The sequence below is a fragment of the Drosophila teissieri genome, chromosome 2L (assembly GCF_016746235.2).
Source record: "Drosophila teissieri strain GT53w chromosome 2L, Prin_Dtei_1.1, whole genome shotgun sequence".
NCBI classification, from domain to species: Eukaryota; Metazoa; Arthropoda; class Insecta; order Diptera; family Drosophilidae; genus Drosophila; species Drosophila teissieri.
Window position 1 is genome coordinate 18,900,898 of NC_053029.1, and position 20,467 is coordinate 18,921,364.

A 20,467-nucleotide genomic window follows, 5' to 3' on the forward strand; every position below is an offset into this window, starting at 1 on the left:
TAATTAAATTAGTTTTAAACTGGATGGTAACCGAATCAACGTGGCAAGCAAGCGGAAAACTTCATTTGTAGCTGGGGATTGGCCACGAGGGTGGGCGATGATTTTTGGGAGGCTAGGGGGTGGGAAAAAGGAAAGCTACGTGAGAGTTACAAGGGCACGCACACAGACACACAAGCAAAGGCACAGGCACAGCGAAAAGCGAAAGCGGCGAGAGAGGAAAGAGGAAAAACAGCAACAGCAACAGCAACAGCAAGAGCAACAGCGACTAAGCAAAACATGGGCCAAACCAAAACAAAAACACACGATTTGCCGGCAAAATGCACGTGACACATCCTTTGGCGAGCTTCGTCGAGTGCGATCCTTCGTCGAGTGCCGAATGCAGCCGAGTGCAGCCGAACGAAGCGGAGCCGAAGCTGCGCAGAATCCAACGAGCGGTTTAAAAGCAAGACGCTCGCAGGATTCGGAGCATTCGATTGTCGTCGCTCGAGAGAAGAGGTGCCTAGTCTCGAAAAGATAAAACTCCGCAAAGGACTCAAAGTAAAAGTGAAACTTTAAAGCCAAAGAGCACACACACACACGCGGACACGTTGCATACAGTTTTGCGCGAGTGTGGGTGACTGCTGCCAGTGTGTGTGTGAGTTGGCCAAGTGGATTTCTATTTTTGGCCCATTAAGAAGCCAACTCGTGAAGTGCAGTGGTGTTAACTTCGGTGCTATTTGAAAGGACTCATCGAATTTCTATACCAACGAAAAAAAACAACGCCGAAACTCTGGCAATCGCAATCTGATCCTTGGACATGTGGAGCAGGCAGCGTATGCGCCATAAGCCGCTTTGGGCCCTAATATCCTTGACCGTTTTGCTGCTGGTCCTGGACAAAAGCAATGCCAACACGGAGCCCGTTGAGACTAGCACTACATCTGAACCAGGTGAGTCCTAATTGCCCCGCACACACGTGGGCTTCCTCCATTTGACCTTCACTCGCTGGGCGGACGAGAATCGTAAATAAATTATGATGGGCTGCCTCGAACTCGGTCACTTTATTAAATGGCCTTCCACGCATCCATGGAAGTCGCCCAGCTCCCAGCTCCCAGCGATTATCACACACGCTCGAGCACAAAGGAAATAAATCCGGAGTAGAAATGAATTCGAATCGGGAGGGGACGCTGCAGAGCGCAAGAGCAAATAACTGGCAGCAAATGAAATATTTCACGGCATCTGCGGCACAAAGGCAATCAAAGCGAGCCGAGAGCCCATGGGCAACCTTAATCCCAATCAGAGTCAACAAACAAGCAAGGGCAACGCGAAAAGAGGCACTGCGGGAAATATTTGGATTAATATAAACTATGAGTAAGCTTTTCATGTTGAACTATAAATGGCGAGCTCATTAAGTGCTGGGTCAGTACCTTTTATTATTCAAAGCAAGATATAAAGTATGTCCAGTGAACATTATAAACATGGAAGATCATTAATAGGAAGCCAAACTTAAGATATCCTCTGGTTAGCGAGACGATGGTCCTAAACTTAATTCCGCTGCAAGTCCCCAATCTTTTCTCTTAGTGCAAGAGGGGAAGGGGAACTGAAAGGTAGCTCGAGCAAATGGCAATTGCACGAAAGCCCGTAATGAAGTATGGCAGGCCGTCCGAGGATGGTAATAGAAATTAATAGCGTCATGTGTGAGTTTTGCGAAAGGGAAGAAAAAATGGACAGGGAATGGGTGGTTATGGAGTAGAGGACAAGGGATAAAGGATAAAGGGGAAGTGTAAAGTGGCCGACAGCGACACGCAGATGCGCATAAAGTAATTAATTCACTCTGCCTCCATCGGCATAGCCATCCCTCCAGTTGGCTGCCTTCAAATTTCCCCTGGCAAACCGACAGGACCAGCTGTTGAGCTGCCGAGCTGCTGAGCTTTTGGGGTTTTCGTCCTTCAGTCAGGCAAAAGTGCGGCGCACTTTTCTTTTGTGGCGGAAATTGCGACTCCTGATTGGGCTGTATTTTGGCTTTTGATGCGCAGTTTTGGCAGCCAGTCAGGTGAGGGGTGTAAAATATGCGGGCAACCTTGGGCTAGGGTCTGCCGATTCAGTTTTCTGAGATCCAAACGTTTGCTTGACACATGTGAACGCGAGGGGAATTTAATTTACATGACTCACAAATGGAATCCATTTAAAGTTGACTTATGGCGACGAAGCACAAGCGCACAGAGCACTGATGAAATATGCAGTAACCGGAGTAGCAGCTAAGCCAGAGCTGCCTTTCACCCATTTCCATGTGCTGTCCCATAAATCCTGTGTGGATGATGATGCTGGGACGAGTTGGGCGCACACTAAAAAATATGCGTTTTCGATAACTCTTTTGAATACGCCCCGTAGACCACTGAAACCACATATTAAAGATAAGCAAACCAAAGGTACCCTTTCGAAACGAAATGATATGGATATAATAATATTATATTATAAAATTAAAGGGCAGCTACATTTTGCCACAACTTTTTCAAAAGGCGTCGGAGATCTTTCAGTGCACCACACACAGTGCATTTTGCGAGCCCATGGTCACATGTCTCTTTGCCACATTTTATGTGCTTAGAACAAAGCTGAGTCTGCATTACGCATGCAAATGGTATAACTGAGTAACGAACTGTCAAAATCGCAGTTAAAGCAAAAAGGAGTCGGTGGGAAAAGGCTCCATTCTCCGCAGGACGAAAACCAAATGACAAAAAGTCGCCAACGCATTATGCATTTGCATTTCCATATATGTGAGCTAAAGGACAGAGATTACTTGACTTTTCCTGGGCTGCCTCGAAAGTAGGAGGAGGAAATGACAGGGAGCTCTTACTGTGTGGGAAATGGGAGCTGCAATTGTAATAGCTGCTGGAATAGACGAGAACTGCTTCTGCCCGCCAGGGCATGAATGATTTATAGGGCGGCAGCTGTCGAGATGCCAACGATTATCGGCCATAAGCCAGTCACAGGACATTTTTACACCCAGAAAAGAAAGGAGTCTTTGGGTGAAACTATTGTTCATTGCTCTTTATGACTAACAGAGTACCGTGAATAAATCCTTTCCTTTAAAGCTGCTTCATTTTCTCCTCAAGAGCTTCACGTGAATTTGGTTCTGGGTCCGCAGTGTTAAGCCAGTCTGAAACACAATACTCTTTGGATCAATTTCCGGCAGAATTTCGAACTGCTTTAGTACGGCCACCATTAGGGTCTTCATCTCCTGCATAGCAAATTTTTGACCTACATGGAAAAATTAGTACATATCCATTCCATTGAAGAAAGCGATACCACATACCTATGCAATTTCTCTGACCAGCACTAAATGGAATATAGGCGTAGGTGTGACGGTTCTGCGAGTTTTCGGGTAGGAATCTCTCCGGCCGGAACTCTTCAGGGGAATCCCAGTACTCGGGATTGCGATGGATGTCGAAGACATGAACAGCAATCTGGGTACCCTTCGGCAAGATGAGACCGTTGGCCAACTCCGTTTCCCGCAAAGTTTCTCTACCCATGGCGGGAACAGAGGGATACAGGCGCATGGTTTCCCTCATAAAGTATTCCAGGTTCTTTAATTTGTTCAACTGCCCGCTGTCCAAGTTGGTTAACTCATCTGAAAGATTTGATGTGCTTGTTAAATCGTTCCCTTTGGTAATTCCAGCTCAGTTAACCATCTATGTGTGCTTGAATCTCTTGGAAGCATTTTTCTTGCTCATCCGGATATAAAGACATATTCAATAGTCCAAAGATGAGCCCAATTGAGGTAGTATCGTATCCCTCAAACATGAGAGTGTCCACCTCCTCACAAATACCAATGTGATCGATGAGGCCATCCTTCTCAGCATGAATAAGGGTATCCAGCATGGCAAAGCGCTTTTTAGTCGTAAATCTAAAGTAAGCGGTGTTTCAATGGACTCTTGAAAGTCTGTCAAATGCCTTACAGTTCATCATCAGCGGTCTGGGTGTTTCGTATGTTATCCATCTCATCATTTAGCTGCTCTCTCCTCTTGGCAATAATGTCGCTTGAAAATCCATGGACCACATCGAGGGCAGAAGCATAATCCTTTTCGGCAAACATCTTGAAGAGTGAATCGCTCCATAAAAGTGGGTTACTCATGCGACGAATAAAACATTCTTCGATCTGACTGAAGTTCTCCCGGTATCGATCTCCTTTCTCGGCCATCTCGTCCAGTCTAACACCCATGGACGTCTCTGGAGATATAGTTATGTATATGGATCTATGATTAATACATTTTTAAAGATTTTGGATCTCACCGCAAATACTATTCAGAGTAAATCTGGGAATCACTTCGTTTAATGAGATGATTACTTCATCTTTGCCTTTGAATTGCTGTAGGAACTTCAGACTCTCCGTTCTAGGATAATTAGTTTTCAAGTGCTTTCAAATAGTTGTTATGTTAATACTTCAAACTCACATTAGAATTTCCTGAAACTGATTTAATATGTTGAAATGGAAAGTTGGGGTAAGCATCTTCCGTCGTGCATGCCACTTTTTTCCTAAATACTTTTATATTAAAAAAAGAAAGAAGCATGTGCTAGCCCAAGCTCACCTGTGGATGTTAACAGACCAGTTCTCAGAAATGGATGAAGGAAATAGTAAACTGTTCCCTTGTTTATTAGATTTGGATCATTAAGCACATGTTCCGCATTATCCGCGTCTATAATATTGTAGATGGCCGTTCCCATTGCGTATTCCACGTAGCTTTTGCCCAATGCTTCTGCACAGTCACGGGAGTGTTTAAAAATCCCAGCTGAGCATATAATATAAGAACCACAGCCGTGAGATTATGACATTAGCATAGATAACCCAGCTAAGCTCCCCAATAACTCACCGTGATCTTTGCCATACAAGTCGAAGCTGTTGGCAAATATGGTACTGCCCTTTACCAAGGGAGCAATGCTTTCCGGTGGCCGTCCATTCGTGGTTCGAATTCTCTTGGCAAAGAAGCCAAGAATGCAGTAGTCCCTATTCAGCCTATAAATCCATTGAAGTAGCACAATAGAAGCTCCGACGAGCCACAAAAATAACATTATTAGACAACCGCAGCTGCGGATCTGTCCCACGAAACTGATCTCTGAATCTCTGATCACCCGCCGGGTGATCGGTATATTTCGGTATAAAAACCGAAACTAATAAGATTGTCTCACACACATGGTTCAGTTTCCAAGCAAAGGAAATGGTATGGGCTTATTTGGCTAGGTACACTAAAGAAAATATTGTTCTAGTTCATACATTAGCAATTTTATAAATATAAAATTCAGCAGTTTATTGAAATGGGTGTTACAAAATGACCAAACAGCGTTGCAAAATTCCAGATCCTAATGTGTTGTTCATGATCTAGTTTTCATAATCAAGTGTAAGGTTAGACTAAAGTTTATCAAATGATTAAATTAGTCTTTGAATGGCTCTGTACACCAAGCTCACTTTCGCCTCACAAGCTTTACGCGAATCTTGTCCTGGGTGCGCAGAGTTATACCCGTGTGAAATACAATCTTCTGCGGATCGATAGCCTTCAAAACCTTGAACTGCTTCAGAAGGACCACCATTAGCGTTTTCATCTCCTGCATGGCATACTTTTGACCTGCAAAGTACAAGCAATCGTTAGAAGGTCATTGGACAGAGACAAACGAGACCATTGCTTACCAATACAATTTCTTTGTCCAGCGCTGAATGGAACATAGGCGTAGGTGTGACGATCTTTGAAATTTTCGGGTAGGAATCTTTCCGGTCGGAATTCTTCAGGGGAATCCCAGTACTTGGCGTTGCGATGAATATCAAATACATGAATGGTTATCTGTGCGCCCTTTGGCAGGATCAGTCCACTGGCCAGTTCAGTTTCCTGGACGGCTTCACGACCCATAATCGGTACCGAGGGAAACAGGCGCATGGTTTCCTTCATGAAGTACTCCAGGTACTTGAGCTTATTCAACTGACTAACATCCAAGTTACTTAGGTCATCTGAAAATTTTCACATAAGATGCTTTTTTCTTAATGCTTTTAGTACTTGGCTCACCATCTATGTGCTCTTGAATCTCCTGGAAACATAATTCTTGCTTGTCAGGGTTCAGGGACATGTTCATTAGACCAAAAATGAGGCCAATCGATGTCGTATCGTAGCCCTCAAACATGAGAGTGTCCACCTCCTCACAAATGCCTATGTGATCGATAAGACCATCCTTCTCAGCATGGATTAGGGTGTCCAGCATGGCGAATCTCTTCTTTGAGACAAATCTAATGTTAAACATATAAGTATAAAGCTAACTTGGCAGTTATTACCCCAATGTACATACCCATCATCATCACCGGTTTGGGTGCTTGGACTTTTGTCGAGCTCATCCTTAAGCAAAACTCTCCGTTTGGCAATGATCTCGCTGGAAAATCCATGGACCACATCGAGGGCGGAGGCGTAGTCCTTAGCAGCAAATATGTTGAAGAGCTTGTCGCCCCAGAAAAGCGGGTTACTCAAGCGACGAATAAAGCATTCTTCAATCTGACTGAAGTTCTCCCGGTATCGATCCCCCTTCTCGGCCATCTCGTCCAGCTTTACACCCATGGCGGTTTCTGAAGATGCACATGCATTTTAAGGGTGAATCAATGAACTTAAGGCATTGGCTAACCCACCACAAATACTGTTTAGAGTAAATCTTGGAATAACTTCGTGTAACGATATGGTTATCTCATCTTGACCCTCGAATTGTTGCAGGAACTTTTGACTCTCCGTTCTGAAAGCGAAATGCTTTAGTTGCCTAAGGTATTAAATAAAATGGAGGCATCTTACTTAAAGATCTCCTGGAACTGGTTCAATATGTTGAAATGAAATGTCGGGGTGAGCATCTTGCGGCGAGCATGCCATTTTTTGCCTGTAATACTGGAGTATGAAAAAAGCCAAGTGACGAATCGACACTTACCAGTCCAACTTACCAGTCGATGTCAACAAACCCGTCCTTAAGAATGGGTGTAGGAAGTTGTAGACGAGCCCCTTGGTTATGAGATTGGGATGATTCATTACATTTTCCGCGCTGTCCGCATCGATAATGTTATAAATCGCAGTTCCAAAGGCATATTCTATGTAGCTAGTACCCATTTCCTTAGCACGCTCACGCGAGTGATTGAAAACACCAGCTAGAGACTCATTAATGTACATTCATAAAGATAATAGCCTGCTTATATCAACTAAATTGAGTCAAAGTTCGTCTCTCTCCACCACTCACCGTGATCGCGTCCATACAAGTCGAAGGTGTTGCCGAATATGGTTTTGCCTTTTGGCGAGGGAGCGATGATCTCCACAGGGGTTCCATCTTTCGACCGGATTCTTTTGGTGAAGAAAGACAGAACGTGGTAATCCTTGTTGGCCCTGTAGAGCCAGTGCAGCAGCGCACTCAAGGCCAGAACCAGCAACAAGGCAATCATATTTTCACAACCGCGTTGACGGAACTCCCATTCCACACTGATCGCACCGATCGCAGGTTTCTATCTAGGCAGCTATACTATCAGCCGGTTTAATCGCAACAATTATATATATAAGCTGTTGAAACTGATTAGATTGCACCGAGTATACATATATTCTATTTGCGCTCGACTAGCTCCGATTTGTGGTCGAGTTCACACAACAATAACAATACCAATAACATGGTGTTCGGCTTGCTTGTTTTAATGAAAGCTTGGAACAATGTTTCATTTGACTATAGGAAAACCGGTTAACTAAATGAGTATTGTGCACTATTATCATTTACATATTTGCTGATTCATTTATTGTTAGCATGGGGTTATTTTATTGCTCCAAGCCACGACGAGTAGCATTGAAAAGTCAGAGATAATTAGTCATCTAATATCTGCGACGACCTTAAATCCATTTGAGACTAAGTAGGCATTCTTATATGTACATATAAGGAATATCCTTAAATCGATAAACACTAAACGCAATTCCGCCTCACAAGCTTGACTTTTATATTATTTTTGAAGCGCAAGGTTATGCCCACTTGAAAGACAATGGACTTGGGATCGATAACAGGCAGGATCTTGAATTGCTTGAGGATGACCACCATCAGGGTCTTCATCTCCTGCATGGCATACTTCTGGCCTTTGTGGTTGAGAGATAATGCATATGAGAGCCGGATATTTATAAGACTTTTTCACTTACCTATGCAGTTCCTTTGTCCAGCACTGAATGGAATGTAGGCGTAAGGATGCCTTTTCTTGCTGTTCTCGGGTAGGAATCGCTCTGGGCAGAATTCTTCGGGTGATTCCCAGTACTTGGGATTGCGATGAATGTCAAAGACGTGTATATCAATCTGAGAGCGCTTCGGCAGAATTAGACCATTCTCTAGCTCCGTTTCCTGGAGTGTCTGACGACCCATAATGGGAATCGATGGATACAAGCGCATGGTTTCCTTTATGAAGTTGTTCAGATGGTTTAGTTTACTTAATTGACTGAGGTTCAGGTTGCTCAAGTCGTCTGGAAAGGTGGAAAGGTGCGGAAATCGAAATCTATGAAACTCACTATTACATTAACGGACTGAATTACCCTGAATGTGCTCCTGGATTTCCTGGTAGCAAAGTTCCTGTGCATCGGCATAAAGAGACATATTCATTAGGCCGAAGACCAGACCTATGGAGGTGGTATCGTAACCTTCAGCCATCAGAGTGTCCACCTCCTCACAAATCCCGATATTGTCGATTAGGCCATCCTTTTGGGCGCAAATCAAGGTGTCCAACATGGCGAAGCGTTTCTTCCTAATCACGCATCTGGTGTTCGGAAAGAGGAGCTTATCAGTGTGAAAAAGTAATTTCAAAATAAGCTCACATATCATCGTCAGCCGTTTGAGTGACTCTCCTATTTTCCAGCTCCTCTTCTAGTAGAACTCGGCGCTTCGCGATTATCTCCCTGGAAAATTCGTGTACCACTTTTAGAGCTGCGTTGTACTTGTGTCCTGCAAAGATGTTGTATACGCAATCGTCCCAATAGAGGGGGTTTATTATGCGCCTGGTAAATCCTTCGTCGATTATGTGAAAATTCTCCCTGTAGCGATCGCCTTTCTCTGCCATTTCATCCAGTTTAATTCCCATGGCAGTTTCTATTTAAGAAATCACTGGTTATTAATGCGCACGATGATACTAAAAGTATAAGTACCACAAATGCTGTTCAGGGTAAATCTGGCTATGTGGTCCTTCAAGGAAACCACACATTCATTTTGTCCCTCGAAGTGATTAACGAATTTTAAACTCTCCGCTCTGTAAAAACATTAAATATGTAAAGAATGCATTCCCAATATGTGCAAGTCTAGTTATGCGATAAAAGTTTAACCTAATTTAAGGCGCAAATGATTTCTAATATCTCGCAGTTAGGAAAAGCACTCACATGAAGATTTCTTGGAACTGGTTCAGTATGTCTAAGTGGAATGTCCTAGTGAGCATACTGCGTCGCGTATGCCATTTTTTTTCTGTAATAGAAAATTTTAGATGCAGCGATTCATTTTTAACTATTCGTTCCTCACCTGTCGCTGTTAAAACGCCCGTTCTTAGAAAGGGGTGTAGAAAATTATATAGAACGCCCTTCGTTATCAGATTGGGATGATTCAGTATGTTCGCCGCATTATGTGCATCTATAACATTGAAATTGGAGTACCCCATGTAGTACAGCAGATAACTGTCCCCGCTATTCTTCGCCATCTGGCGCAAGTAATTAAACACTTGGTCTAATCATGCGAATAAAACAGGAGGAGAAAAGTGTTATAACGATGAGTAACCTGATGTCAAAGGTCACCAACTACTCACCATAGTCTTTTCCGTAAAGATCGAAGCAGTTGGCGAACAGAGTTCGACCCTTGGGCATGGGAACTAAGCTGTCCAGTGGCTTTCCATCCTTTGTTTGAACCCTCCTGGCGAAAAAGGCGAGGATGTTGTAGTCTTTGTTTACCTTGTAGATCCAGTGGACGACCACACTTATGGCCACGGAAAGCCACAGAAGCCAAATCATTGTGGGCGAACTGGGTCGGTGGGCTTCACTCTCTGCACTGTTTTTGTTTTAGGTTTCCAGCTCTCGATCCACGCGAGCTTTTCACTATCAGCAACACAGAAAGAGAACCGGCCAGAATTGATTAGATTTCGATCTATTAGGTTTGTATAAACATATACTCGTATGTGTATGAATTTTTGTTTATGCGTGTTTCGTCGCTCAGCTGGTCGATATTTCATCTCACGTTCACCCAACAAGCTTTTTATTGGTGTCTTATTTTAATCGATACAGACATTCAAATTTGTAAAAGCTGTTTTGTGCGTCCATGTGCCTTGCACTGGCAAGGGAAAACGTCTATTTATTTATTTTTTTAAATTTAAGCTCTTGTATTTATAATTTTTTATCTGATTTTAATCATTGTTGTGCCCATTTACACCGACATGCCAAACAAAGTTGAGTAACTGCAAAAGTCACGGTGGGCATTCGACCAAACTCAATATAAAAGGCCTTTGGCCATTCTTGATCAATTAAAAACCTCAGGTAAGAGATTATTAACTTAAAATGTAATGTTTGGTGACTAAACTAAATAATTTCCGTAAGCATGTAGTACATGGAGCTAGGGTGATTATGTGACTACATCCCCAGTCAATATGCATAAGTGCAGCAAAATTCTCAGCTGATTGCATTGCAATACTGAAAGGCGAAAGACTCATTCAGCTAAAACTCTCGCTTTTGGTATCTTTTAACTTTTCCAACAAAGTATTTCATCTAGATGAAACTTAAACAAGTTTGCTTGTTTCTTCCACATTAATCAACAGAGTGGCAGTGTGCGATGGTCATAGCTCATTTTTACTTTGTCACTCTATTGGATTTGCATGGACTGCTAATTGGCGATTGCAATTCATCAATTACAAGGCAGTCTGTGATTTTATTTGCCTGTGCCATTATACATCACTCGACCTACTTTTCGACAAAGAGCATGACACGTTACTGACAAAAGGAAAAGTGTAGTGAAAGAGCTTGGCTTCCGCCGTCGGCGATTACTGATGGCCGCCAGGAGATGGAAATGGGAGAAAATGCTGCCTCGACTTTAGCTCCTCTCTGCAGCTGACTGAAATCCTGATTTTGATGCCGACTCTGATCTGACTCTTTTTCTGTTCGAGTTCCTGCTGGCCTCCACCTCTCATGTAAAATTGAAACTTGAGCTGTGCGTTTGGTCCACGACCTTTACCGCCGCCCACTCCGCCTCCTGATTACTTGCCTGCTTGCCAAATGCATATTGGAAATTTGCAATTTCGATGGCACTCAAAGTCTGGCGACGTCAAGTGGAAAGTTCTTCCCAGCCAGGCCAAGTTATCAAATTAGATCACATATGAAATATTTATGGCAAGAGTTTCCGGCAGACTTGAAATTGCATTACCTCCAAGCCAAAGTCTTGGGTGAATTCGATTGGTAGCCCTCACTGAGGCAAACTAGCGATTATTGAATGACTTATTCAAAAGATTGAGACATTTTCGCCTCGGCAATGTAATTTTATTATAAATTATTATATAAATGGCAATTTAGTGGCGTGTAGTGGAGTTATATAATAATTTGTATTATTATTAATTATTAATACAATGTTTACACCAAAATGAAATCAAGATCATATTGCAAAATGTTCTTCAATGTCTATGTGAAAATATTAAATGTGTGTGCCACTGTTTTTCCCCACTGTTCTTATTTCCCGCTTTCATTATCCATCCGCAGATGCCTCGCCAGGCTGTCGGGCGCCGGATGTGCGCTTCACGATTGTCAAGCCGGAAGCGACGACGGAGCAGCCGCTGGCTAAATTCGAGACCACGCAGATCTACCTGCCGGAGGACTTCACCACGGCGGATGTGGAGTTCGTGGACTCGGTGCCGCGTAACCCCAACGAGAACCATGCGGCCGTAATCAATCCGTATTCCCTGGACTTGGGCGACGACCACTTGCATGTGGGCGACGCGGCCGCCAGTCTGGTTGGCGACGATGACCTGGGTGACGAGGACGAGGACCACCACGGGGACCCGGAGGATAAGCGCTTAAATGCCAATCGCAAACAGGGGAAACGACGGCGCGCGGGTTCTGGCCGTCGTCGGAGGATTGAGAATGAAAATGGCCAGACAGGCAGGGGTCGTGGCAGTCGATATAAGCGGCATGCCATTCTCCACGACACAGAAGCCTCACCGGAAACGGATCGCTGGGCAGGCAGCAAACTGGCAGCCGAGGGAGATGTGTACTATGTCCATATAGCTGATATTCTGAAGAGCCGTGGAGCAAATCGTGAATTGAAATCGAAGCTGCACAAGCTCAAAATGAAGGCAAGGTTAAGCAAGTGTCTGGCGGAGGGTGGCAAGGAGAAGTGCACAAAGCTCCTCAAGAAGAAGCCCAAGAAGAAGGTCGTCGAAAAGGAGCAGTCGCTGAAGAAGGAGAAGAAGTTCCCTAAAGAAGAACAGTCCCAGAAAAAGGCACTCGATAACGGACAACCGCCAAAGGAGGACGAACTGGAACTGGGCCATCCGGAGGCCACTGCTCATCACCGCCGCCGCGGGGACAGTCACGCTGCAGAGCTCGACCAGCGTGACCGGAGCCCGCTCTGGCGCCGCCGGCGCAGCACCGAGTTCAAGGGTGATCTCGGCCAGCTGCCACCGGAGTCCGGAATCGGGCCGGAGCCGGAACCGATAGCAGATCAGGAAGATCTCCAGCAGTACGGAAATCAGTCGAGCAGTGCACGAGTGGCCCTGTTGTGGCAACGTGTTAAGCGCAAGTCCGGCAAGACCACGGGTGCACTGAGCCGTCCGAAGGGTGGTGGCGACTCCAGCTCCAAGACCACCAGTCGCAAGGACAAGGGTGAGTGTGCGCCCGCACGGCGGCCAGACACTGGCAATGCCACAGTGCCCAATGCCTTTGAAGCCTTGATTTGCCGTCGCTGTCTCGTTGTCTGTCTGTCCGTCCGTGTCGCGCTGTCCGGTCTCACAGAGATCCTACGGAGGGCGGAATCTCCCGCCCGGAAGTCCCTTGCAAAGGTTAAAGCTCGCCAAGTGGCAGTTCAAGTTAGAAGTGATCCGTTTCGACGTCTGCCCACGTCTGTTAACTGTTGGGTCATATGGACCCGCGCGCAAAAACAAAAAAAAAGAATGGTTTTATAATTTTAAGTTTCCAGAGCTTGGTGTTAATATATTTCAAATCTTTTTAAAATATTTTAAGCTCTTCCGTCATTCTTCCTTAGGGATGTAAATGGTTTTATCCATACAACACTTTTAAATTTATGCATATGCACAGTTGAATAGTTAGCCCTTTTAAATGTACACAGCCGTGCTAAATTAAGTATACGCCCAGTTAGCCGTTGAATAGTGAACCCATGCCAGCTCGGACGCCCAAGCGGCTGGCTAGCAGCTCAGGCGCTTTATCATGCCCTCAAGCTTTATAATGTGGCAACATTTTGACAATGTCTAGCAGCGAGTATTGAAACGCTTTTGCAAGGGCATTTCAGCCAACAGCAGCACACATGAGTACACACGAACACCCAAACATTAACGGAAGTTGAGAGCGGAGAACACACCGAACTACTCGTAAAAGCTAATCGCAGTCACAGCCAAAGCCACAGCCATCGCATCTAACCATAGCATCCTATCCAGCCATGGCTCATCCCCCAGCACAATCACACCTGCACCCAAAATGCCACCTGTCCTGGCATTTTCCACCCTCTCTGACGGCTTTTCATTACCCCATTTCCGCCATCGGTGCTGCGTGGTCATGGTTTATTTGCCAGTCCATATCTTTGTCGTGGTTAGAGTTCAGAGTTCAGAGTTGAGAGTTGTCCGTTGCCGGTTGGTCCTTTGTTCTGGCCGGAATGATTTTCCTTTGGCTCCTTTGTTTGCCTTGGGCTTCAGCTGGGGCTCCTTTGTCCGAGTCCTTCTCTGCATCCTTTACTGCTTTTTTTCATCTTTTTTCTGTTTTTTTCTATTTTCTATTAGCCAGCATAATATTATCTTTGGTGTTATCTCTGCCTTTTCACATCTCCCTTATTTTAGTGCCGGCTTTTGATGGGGTTTCTGGGAAATGAAGTTGTATCCTGTTAAGTGGCCACTTCGCCAGCCTTCTGGTTTTCTTTTAATGCATATCTAAGCACTTGGAGCAACCCATTGAAGTTTTCAGCTGGCAGCACTTTTCGCACGTCTCGTGGTTTCTCGATGGCTTCTCCTTGGCTTAATGTGTGTGCCCAAGGGCGTACTCGAGGATTTTGCAGCGTCTTTCGCACTTTCGGCTCAACTTCGAGTCGAGTTTTGGGTCAACTTGGATGGGCCTTAAGATCGCTCATTGTCCACCGGCACTTCATTAGCATACTCATCTTCATCTGCATCTGCATCTGCATCAGCATCAGCATCAGCATCTTCATCAGCATCTTCATCTGCATCTTTCATTCGCATGCCGTTCAACGGCTCATTAGATGCTTGCTCTATTTGCTCTATCCCCCTCTGAACGTCTATCTACCCCTCCCCTGTTTCTTGGCATGGTACATTGCCCATCTCACGACGCCCACACCTTCTGCTCTTCTCGTCTCGCCTCGAAAATCTAGGTATCTACGACGAGGAGGCTGGCTACACGCCCTTCCATCCAGACGACCCGGAGTTCGACGAGGAGGAGGAGGAGGACGAGGAGGTCGACATCCTGCAGCAGTTCACTGAAGTGTCGGAGATCCGCTTCCCGGGCGAGATCGGACCCATGGGCGATCGGCGGCTGTGCAAGATCCGCTGCGTCAAGGGCAAGTGGGTGGGTCCGTTGTGCGCCACCAACGAGGAGGGTAAGTGAACTACTCCCGCCTCCAACAACTAACGCCCACGACAATGCACCATCAGATATTGAAGTATTGACATACACACAGATACTTAGTTGCAGTTGCAGATACATAGCTCCAGTTACAGATACACTTAAGCCACACAAACAGTTTCGAATTCATTTATTTACGTGCGCAAATAAAGACTACACAATCAGTACACAACCGAATACAGCACACAATCAGATTGTTGTTTCATTTTAACCCAATTAAAAAGCTCGCCAATTACAGTTACACGGTGAAATGGAAACGTATTTTATTCAGTTTAAGTTTCTACCAGAACATTATTTTAGACATCATTTGGATTCCGAATCGTACTTAATATCTAACCTGCAAAAGAAGATTATATGCTATACTTTGCACACCAGAGGAAAATCAAATTTTAAATTAATCAACTTTCATACACTTTTTAATTGCTCTGTAAGTTATGTAATCGTAAAAACATTGTTTTTATTAAACATAATATTATACATACATATGTATGTACATATATAGTTCCTTCACCTCATGAATCTTCAATTTGTATCATCAGTTATATAGGAACAAGGTACAATTTAAAAAAATGCAAAGTTCGCTTCAAAATAAATTCAAAAATAATCTTTGTAACATAACCAAAAGTTTCATAAGGTTTGAGTGCCAGTTTTTCTTAATATATACCAATAGCTAAATCTCTGTTGGCCTTACACACACATTTTTGATAATTAGGTTGAATGAGTAGATTAAGTTGCTCTAGAATAACCATAAAATCACTCCGCACACTAAACATGTTGGCTAAGAATCTGTACAAGTAAACATTTGGTATGATATTTCTTCTTCGTGCGGCTTTGTAATCCCTAGACGATAATGGGAATGTGAAGTTTCAGCCGCTCTACAAGAGCTGCCACGTGAACCGGATACCATCGCACTTGCTGCTCAGCTACCGCAACATTTCAGTGGTAAGTGGTTAGAGGTCGAAGATCCTCGGATCTTTGGGTCAGCTGGCTGCCGCACCACCACCACCACCACCACTACCACAACCACCACCACAACCACTACAGCACAAGAACACCTACATGCAACGCACACGCACACACCGGTACACCCAGTACTCGTACATGCATACGTTTTGTAGATTTCCGGAGATTTCCCGCGTTCATGTCTATACTCGACTGCTTTTGCGAGGGGATCTCAGCTCAGCTCCGATCTCGATCTCGATCACAATCTCGATTTCGATTTCGATCTCGATCTCGACTCCGACCTTGATCTACTATCTCTCTCTGCCTGCGCCTCTGCTTGTCTCTGTCTACTCTCACCTGTCTATCGCTCTATACTCATCTCAGCCTGAAAATCTCACCTAATAATTCTCAATATCGTAATATCGCAATTTCGCAATATCTCAAGACCAGCGACCAAGCCATCTGCATGCCGATGCTCGAGCGAAATCGGGCGAAATACAAACGAAAACGATTCTCTACAGTATGTGTGTTTTTTGGTACTCTTTGATTCTCTCTCTTGCAGACACCGATCCCACCAAATCGCGGCTGGCGTAAAACGCGATTATCCAAATCGACACTTCTCTCAAATACAGAAATTGTGAGTCGTCGTAGTAGCTGTGTAGTATTGTGTAGAATTGCACCCACAAGAAACCCACAGGCAAAGCACCAACACACACAAAAACACACAGATTCCACCCACAAACACCTACCAGCAGGGAGCTAACAGATAACAGATACAGTATACAAGATGCAAGATACAAGTTGAACGTAACAAGCTCCAACATACCAGTTACAACTACCTACACTCAGATACTCGCACACGGAGAATGTTAATGCGAGGACTGCACGGCAGAGCGACCTGCGCCACTTTCCCATTTCGCGGGAACGTCTGATTATTTGATAACTTTCTCCACTTTCTCTCTCTCTCTCTCTGTCTCTCTCTCTTTCCCTCCACCAAAATACCCTGTGCACCCTTTCGCTTTTCCTCACTGCTTGCCTGCGATTTGCCCCTTGTCCAGAATGTGGGATGGGATCTGCCGCACGGACACTCGCTACAGGCGCGCTGCCAGGAGCTGGGCATCTACAAGCTACTGGGAGAGTCCAGGGTCCTCTGCTCCAACGGCCTGTGGGCGCCGCGGATGCCCAGCTGCGTCCCAACCACGGTGCTGACCAACTACTCGGAGGACAGCGCCCCCTCGATCCGCATCAAGATCTTCAACGGCTCCCACTCCTTTGAGCCCTCCGGCGTCATGGCCGTTCCGCCGCACAGCACAGTGCTCATGGACTGCATGTATCCGAGGGTTAGGGGCACTCCGGAGTGGAGCTGGACCAGCTGGTACATGCAGTATTCCACTGGTAAGCCGAGCGCCTTGTTCAACTTAAGGAGAACGATTAGAAGCTAGAAACAGAAGAAAAAACATCGAGAGTGAACGCTTTAATACAGTTTCTCGACGATCACATACCTGTTATTCAGGAAAAGCTGAAGATGTTGGAAAAAAAAAGGACAGACGAACAGACAGACCGGTAGATGAACAAACGACCAAAGGATCAAATGATGAAACGATCAAACGAACGGACGGCAAGTGATCCAGATCAAGTATATGCATATATACTTTACTGTGTCGTATACACTTTCTTCTGTCTCTTGGCTATTTTTATCAAGTCTAGTAAGGCCTTTGATTCTTAGAGTAGCGAATATGAAAGCACTAATGAGTAAATAAGATCATTCAACTGCGTGATACGTGATAACTACTCCGAATAATCAAATCTTCGATTCTAACCCTCGTAACCACCTCTTTACAGGATGGTCTCCAGCCCAGGAGGAGAAAGCGGTGCGCTACCGGCTGAGCATCAAGAACATCGAGAACAACGACTCCGGGACCTTTACCTGCACCTCGCCGCGCGGACTGACCAACAGCATTGCCGTCGTGGTGGCCACTTCGACGTGCCCGCAGCTGACAGAGCCGCTGGCGCCGCTCAAGCTGCGCCTCGAGGGCAACAAGCTGGGCCAGCGGGCGCACTACGAGTGCCCCGAGGGCTTCCGGCTGGACGGCGCCTGGAACGCCACCTGCCTGGCCTCCGGCAATTGGTCATCGCAGACGCCGACCTGCCATGCCATCCAGTGTCCGCGCTTGGAGCTGGACGACCCCCACCTCAGCCTGATCGAGCTGAACACCTCGGCATGGGGGCGGGCGGTGTTCAAATGCCAGTGGGGCTTCAAGCTGACCGGACCGGCGCAGCTGGACTGTGAGCCGTCGGGCGTCTGGAGTGGCCCCGTTCCGCGTTGCAAAGGTGAGCGATCAGGGACTATGGTGGGGAGTACTGTGGGCTCGAAACTTCCTTCAGAAGGAAGTAAACGGAACCTTTCGTTAGGGATCCATGCTACCAGGCTATATATCTGCATATAGCCATCCATGGACTAATTATGTAAAAATGTGGAATGGAAATTATGGATTCTACAGTTTTGCTATCCAGAGATCACATAATCTCTCGTAGAGCTGTTTCCAATTATGCACGATGTCCATTTTAAATGCATACTTTTCGACACCATTCACAATTGCTACATGTTCTTATTACTCTGTGGTTTTCTGTTACTAACTTTCGAATAATCTCTGTTGCTGGTGCACCCCTCCGCTGACCGATCCCCCCGCAGTCATTCAGTGCGTGATGCCAGTGGCGCCGCTCAACGGGCGCATCGGGGGCACCAGCCTGAGCCAGAGGCGCCTCACCGTGGGCGCCCTGGTCACGTTCAGCTGCAACGACGGGCACAGCCTGGTGGGCGAGTCGAGCATCATCTGCACGGAGAACGGACAGTGGTCGCACTCGCCGCCTTTTTGTAAGTAGACTCGCTACTCACTCACACACTCACTGACATAGACACGTATATGTATATGCGTGCGCTGCGAGAGATTGTCGGCGCACCGCACCGCTCCACCGTTCCACCGATCCTCCTCCTCCTCGTGGGCCCGCTCACAGATCAACCCAATTAATGACTCTTGTGTTGTATTTCCGCCGAACAAACGACCGATTTCGATACCGATCACGAATCATCATTAACATACCTGATACCTGAAACCTGAAACCACCTGATACAATCCGTACACGCATGACATGCCCACTGACCATCCACGATCTCAGGCAAATCGCAATGCCCCTATCCCGGCGATCCGCCCAACGGGCTGATTGCGCCGCTCAAGTTCAACTACGACGCCGGAGACTACCTGAGCGTCCAGTGCCGGCCCGGATTTGTCCAGAGTTACGAGGGTCCGCCCGAGCGGCCCAAATGCCAGCCGGATGGCCGGTGGTCCGGTCCGATGCCCAAGTGCAAGAGCTACGAGGAGGTGTAACCTCCAGGACCTCCAGGGATTGAAGCCAAGGACTCGCCGCCAAGTCAGCATGACGGGTCCTCCATCTGAGCGGATGCTATAATTGCTGTAATTGCTGTAATTCCGAATGCAGATCGAAACCGAGTGATATTTAGATTAACTTAGTGAGAGGTATCAAAATTAATAGATATTTTATCAGATAGGTTCAATTCAAATTATTGTCTTTCTGTGGCCCACGAATCTTTCGAGAACTCTCCTTTCGAACGCTTTTGAAACTATGTACTCTAAATAGATCAAGTTGATCCTGCACACTCTACAGATATTTGTTCTTCAGATTGAATAAACTTTGCGCTTGCATTTCATTACGAAGTATCCTTGTACTTACACTAACTATTTAATGAAATATATAATCAACATCTGCGTACAGGTAACATATTTATGTACTACGTATTCTGGTTGCAACTAAAAGTTACATAAATGTAAATGTTTAAACGAAAACAAGCGAAAAACTTACCCACAGTGCGAATAAAAATAAATATATATATATATATACAGATTAACGATTCTATTCCACCATATAAATGTATTACACTGACAGAAGTGCAGATTGCAGCAGCAGTTGTTGGACGAGTGTTGATTAGTTAGGAGCTAAGCAATGCCAAGCTAAGTAAAGTCTTTAAAGTCATATCCATAAACGAATCCCTGAAAGGCAGAGGAGCTCTTATAGGTATTGCATAGTGTATTGTAGGCAGCTGCAATCTTTGTGTAAAGTAAAGACCGTTTTAAATAAAATACGATATTGTGTAAAATGCAATTCTCGGCCTTAAACTCTTTTGCCTCTTGGCTCTGGGACTTCTCTGAAGAAGTAATGTATCCGTAAGCTCCGCGAAAGTGTGCCAAGGAAATCCATGTGCACGTGTTTCTCCTCCGCCTAAGCCAGCTGCTAATGCGAGCACAGGTGCAACATCCCCTGCAGCGGCCACACATACAGCAGCATCATCTGCGGCATCTGCAGCATCTACAGCGGCAACCTCTACACCAGCAACAAATCCAAGCCGTTACTTCATAAGCGCGTGTGCTGCACTGCGAAAAAAACCTGGGGAAGAGTGGGAAACGTAATAGGGCATAGAAGGTTTGTTCTTTTTCTTCATTTTAAGCCGTTGTAGATTTAGTGGGGCCTTATTAGGAAATGGAGCCAAGTATGACAATGTGCGGTCATAAGTAAGCATAATCCATAGCTTCAGAGTTCATTTAACTTCGTTACATAAGTTTACATTTTAAATTCTAGTTCTAGTTAAGTTGAAACTGTGATTATTATTTGCGCTACCCTTTAAAATGCTG

At 45.4% G+C, this 20,467-nt stretch overlaps 3 protein-coding genes across 4 annotated transcripts; 1 reads left to right on the plus strand and 2 right to left on the minus strand.

Moving 5' to 3' along the window:
- Nucleotides 1–482: 482 nt before the first annotated feature.
- Nucleotides 483–19,918, plus strand: LOC122611491 (locomotion-related protein Hikaru genki). 2 transcript variants are annotated; one of them, XM_043784619.1, is made up of 9 exons: nucleotides 483–926; nucleotides 11,718–12,839; nucleotides 14,569–14,793; nucleotides 15,664–15,761; nucleotides 16,324–16,398; nucleotides 16,820–17,156; nucleotides 17,604–18,092; nucleotides 18,454–18,636; nucleotides 18,939–19,918. In XM_043784619.1, the coding sequence occupies exons 1-9, from the start codon at nucleotides 797–799 to the stop codon at nucleotides 19,145–19,147; spliced, it is 2,868 nt and encodes a 955-aa protein (XP_043640554.1). In that variant the 5' UTR covers nucleotides 483–796; the 3' UTR covers nucleotides 19,148–19,918. The 2 variants fall into 2 exon arrangements, with proteins under 2 accessions (XP_043640554.1, XP_043640555.1); XM_043784620.1 differs by lacking the exon at nucleotides 16,324–16,398.
- On the minus strand, nucleotides 2,998–7,476 carry LOC122611757. The gene is made up of 17 exons (XM_043785054.1): nucleotides 7,225–7,476; nucleotides 6,935–7,135; nucleotides 6,792–6,873; nucleotides 6,635–6,735; nucleotides 6,304–6,574; nucleotides 6,027–6,244; nucleotides 5,657–5,971; nucleotides 5,438–5,594; nucleotides 5,298–5,331; nucleotides 4,845–5,142; nucleotides 4,563–4,763; nucleotides 4,428–4,509; nucleotides 4,267–4,367; nucleotides 3,933–4,203; nucleotides 3,663–3,880; nucleotides 3,290–3,604; nucleotides 2,998–3,234 (listed from the first exon to the last, which is right to left on the minus strand). The coding sequence occupies exons 1-17, from the start codon at nucleotides 7,421–7,423 to the stop codon at nucleotides 3,074–3,076; spliced, it is 3,225 nt and encodes a 1,074-aa protein (XP_043640989.1). The 5' UTR covers nucleotides 7,424–7,476; the 3' UTR covers nucleotides 2,998–3,073.
- On the minus strand, nucleotides 7,755–10,038 carry LOC122611492 (probable cytochrome P450 4p2). The gene is made up of 8 exons (XM_043784621.1): nucleotides 9,788–10,038; nucleotides 9,508–9,708; nucleotides 9,372–9,453; nucleotides 9,144–9,244; nucleotides 8,817–9,087; nucleotides 8,538–8,758; nucleotides 8,154–8,468; nucleotides 7,755–8,093 (listed from the first exon to the last, which is right to left on the minus strand). The coding sequence occupies exons 1-8, from the start codon at nucleotides 9,987–9,989 to the stop codon at nucleotides 7,927–7,929; spliced, it is 1,560 nt and encodes a 519-aa protein (XP_043640556.1). The 5' UTR covers nucleotides 9,990–10,038; the 3' UTR covers nucleotides 7,755–7,926.
- Nucleotides 19,919–20,467: the final 549 nt, after the last annotated feature.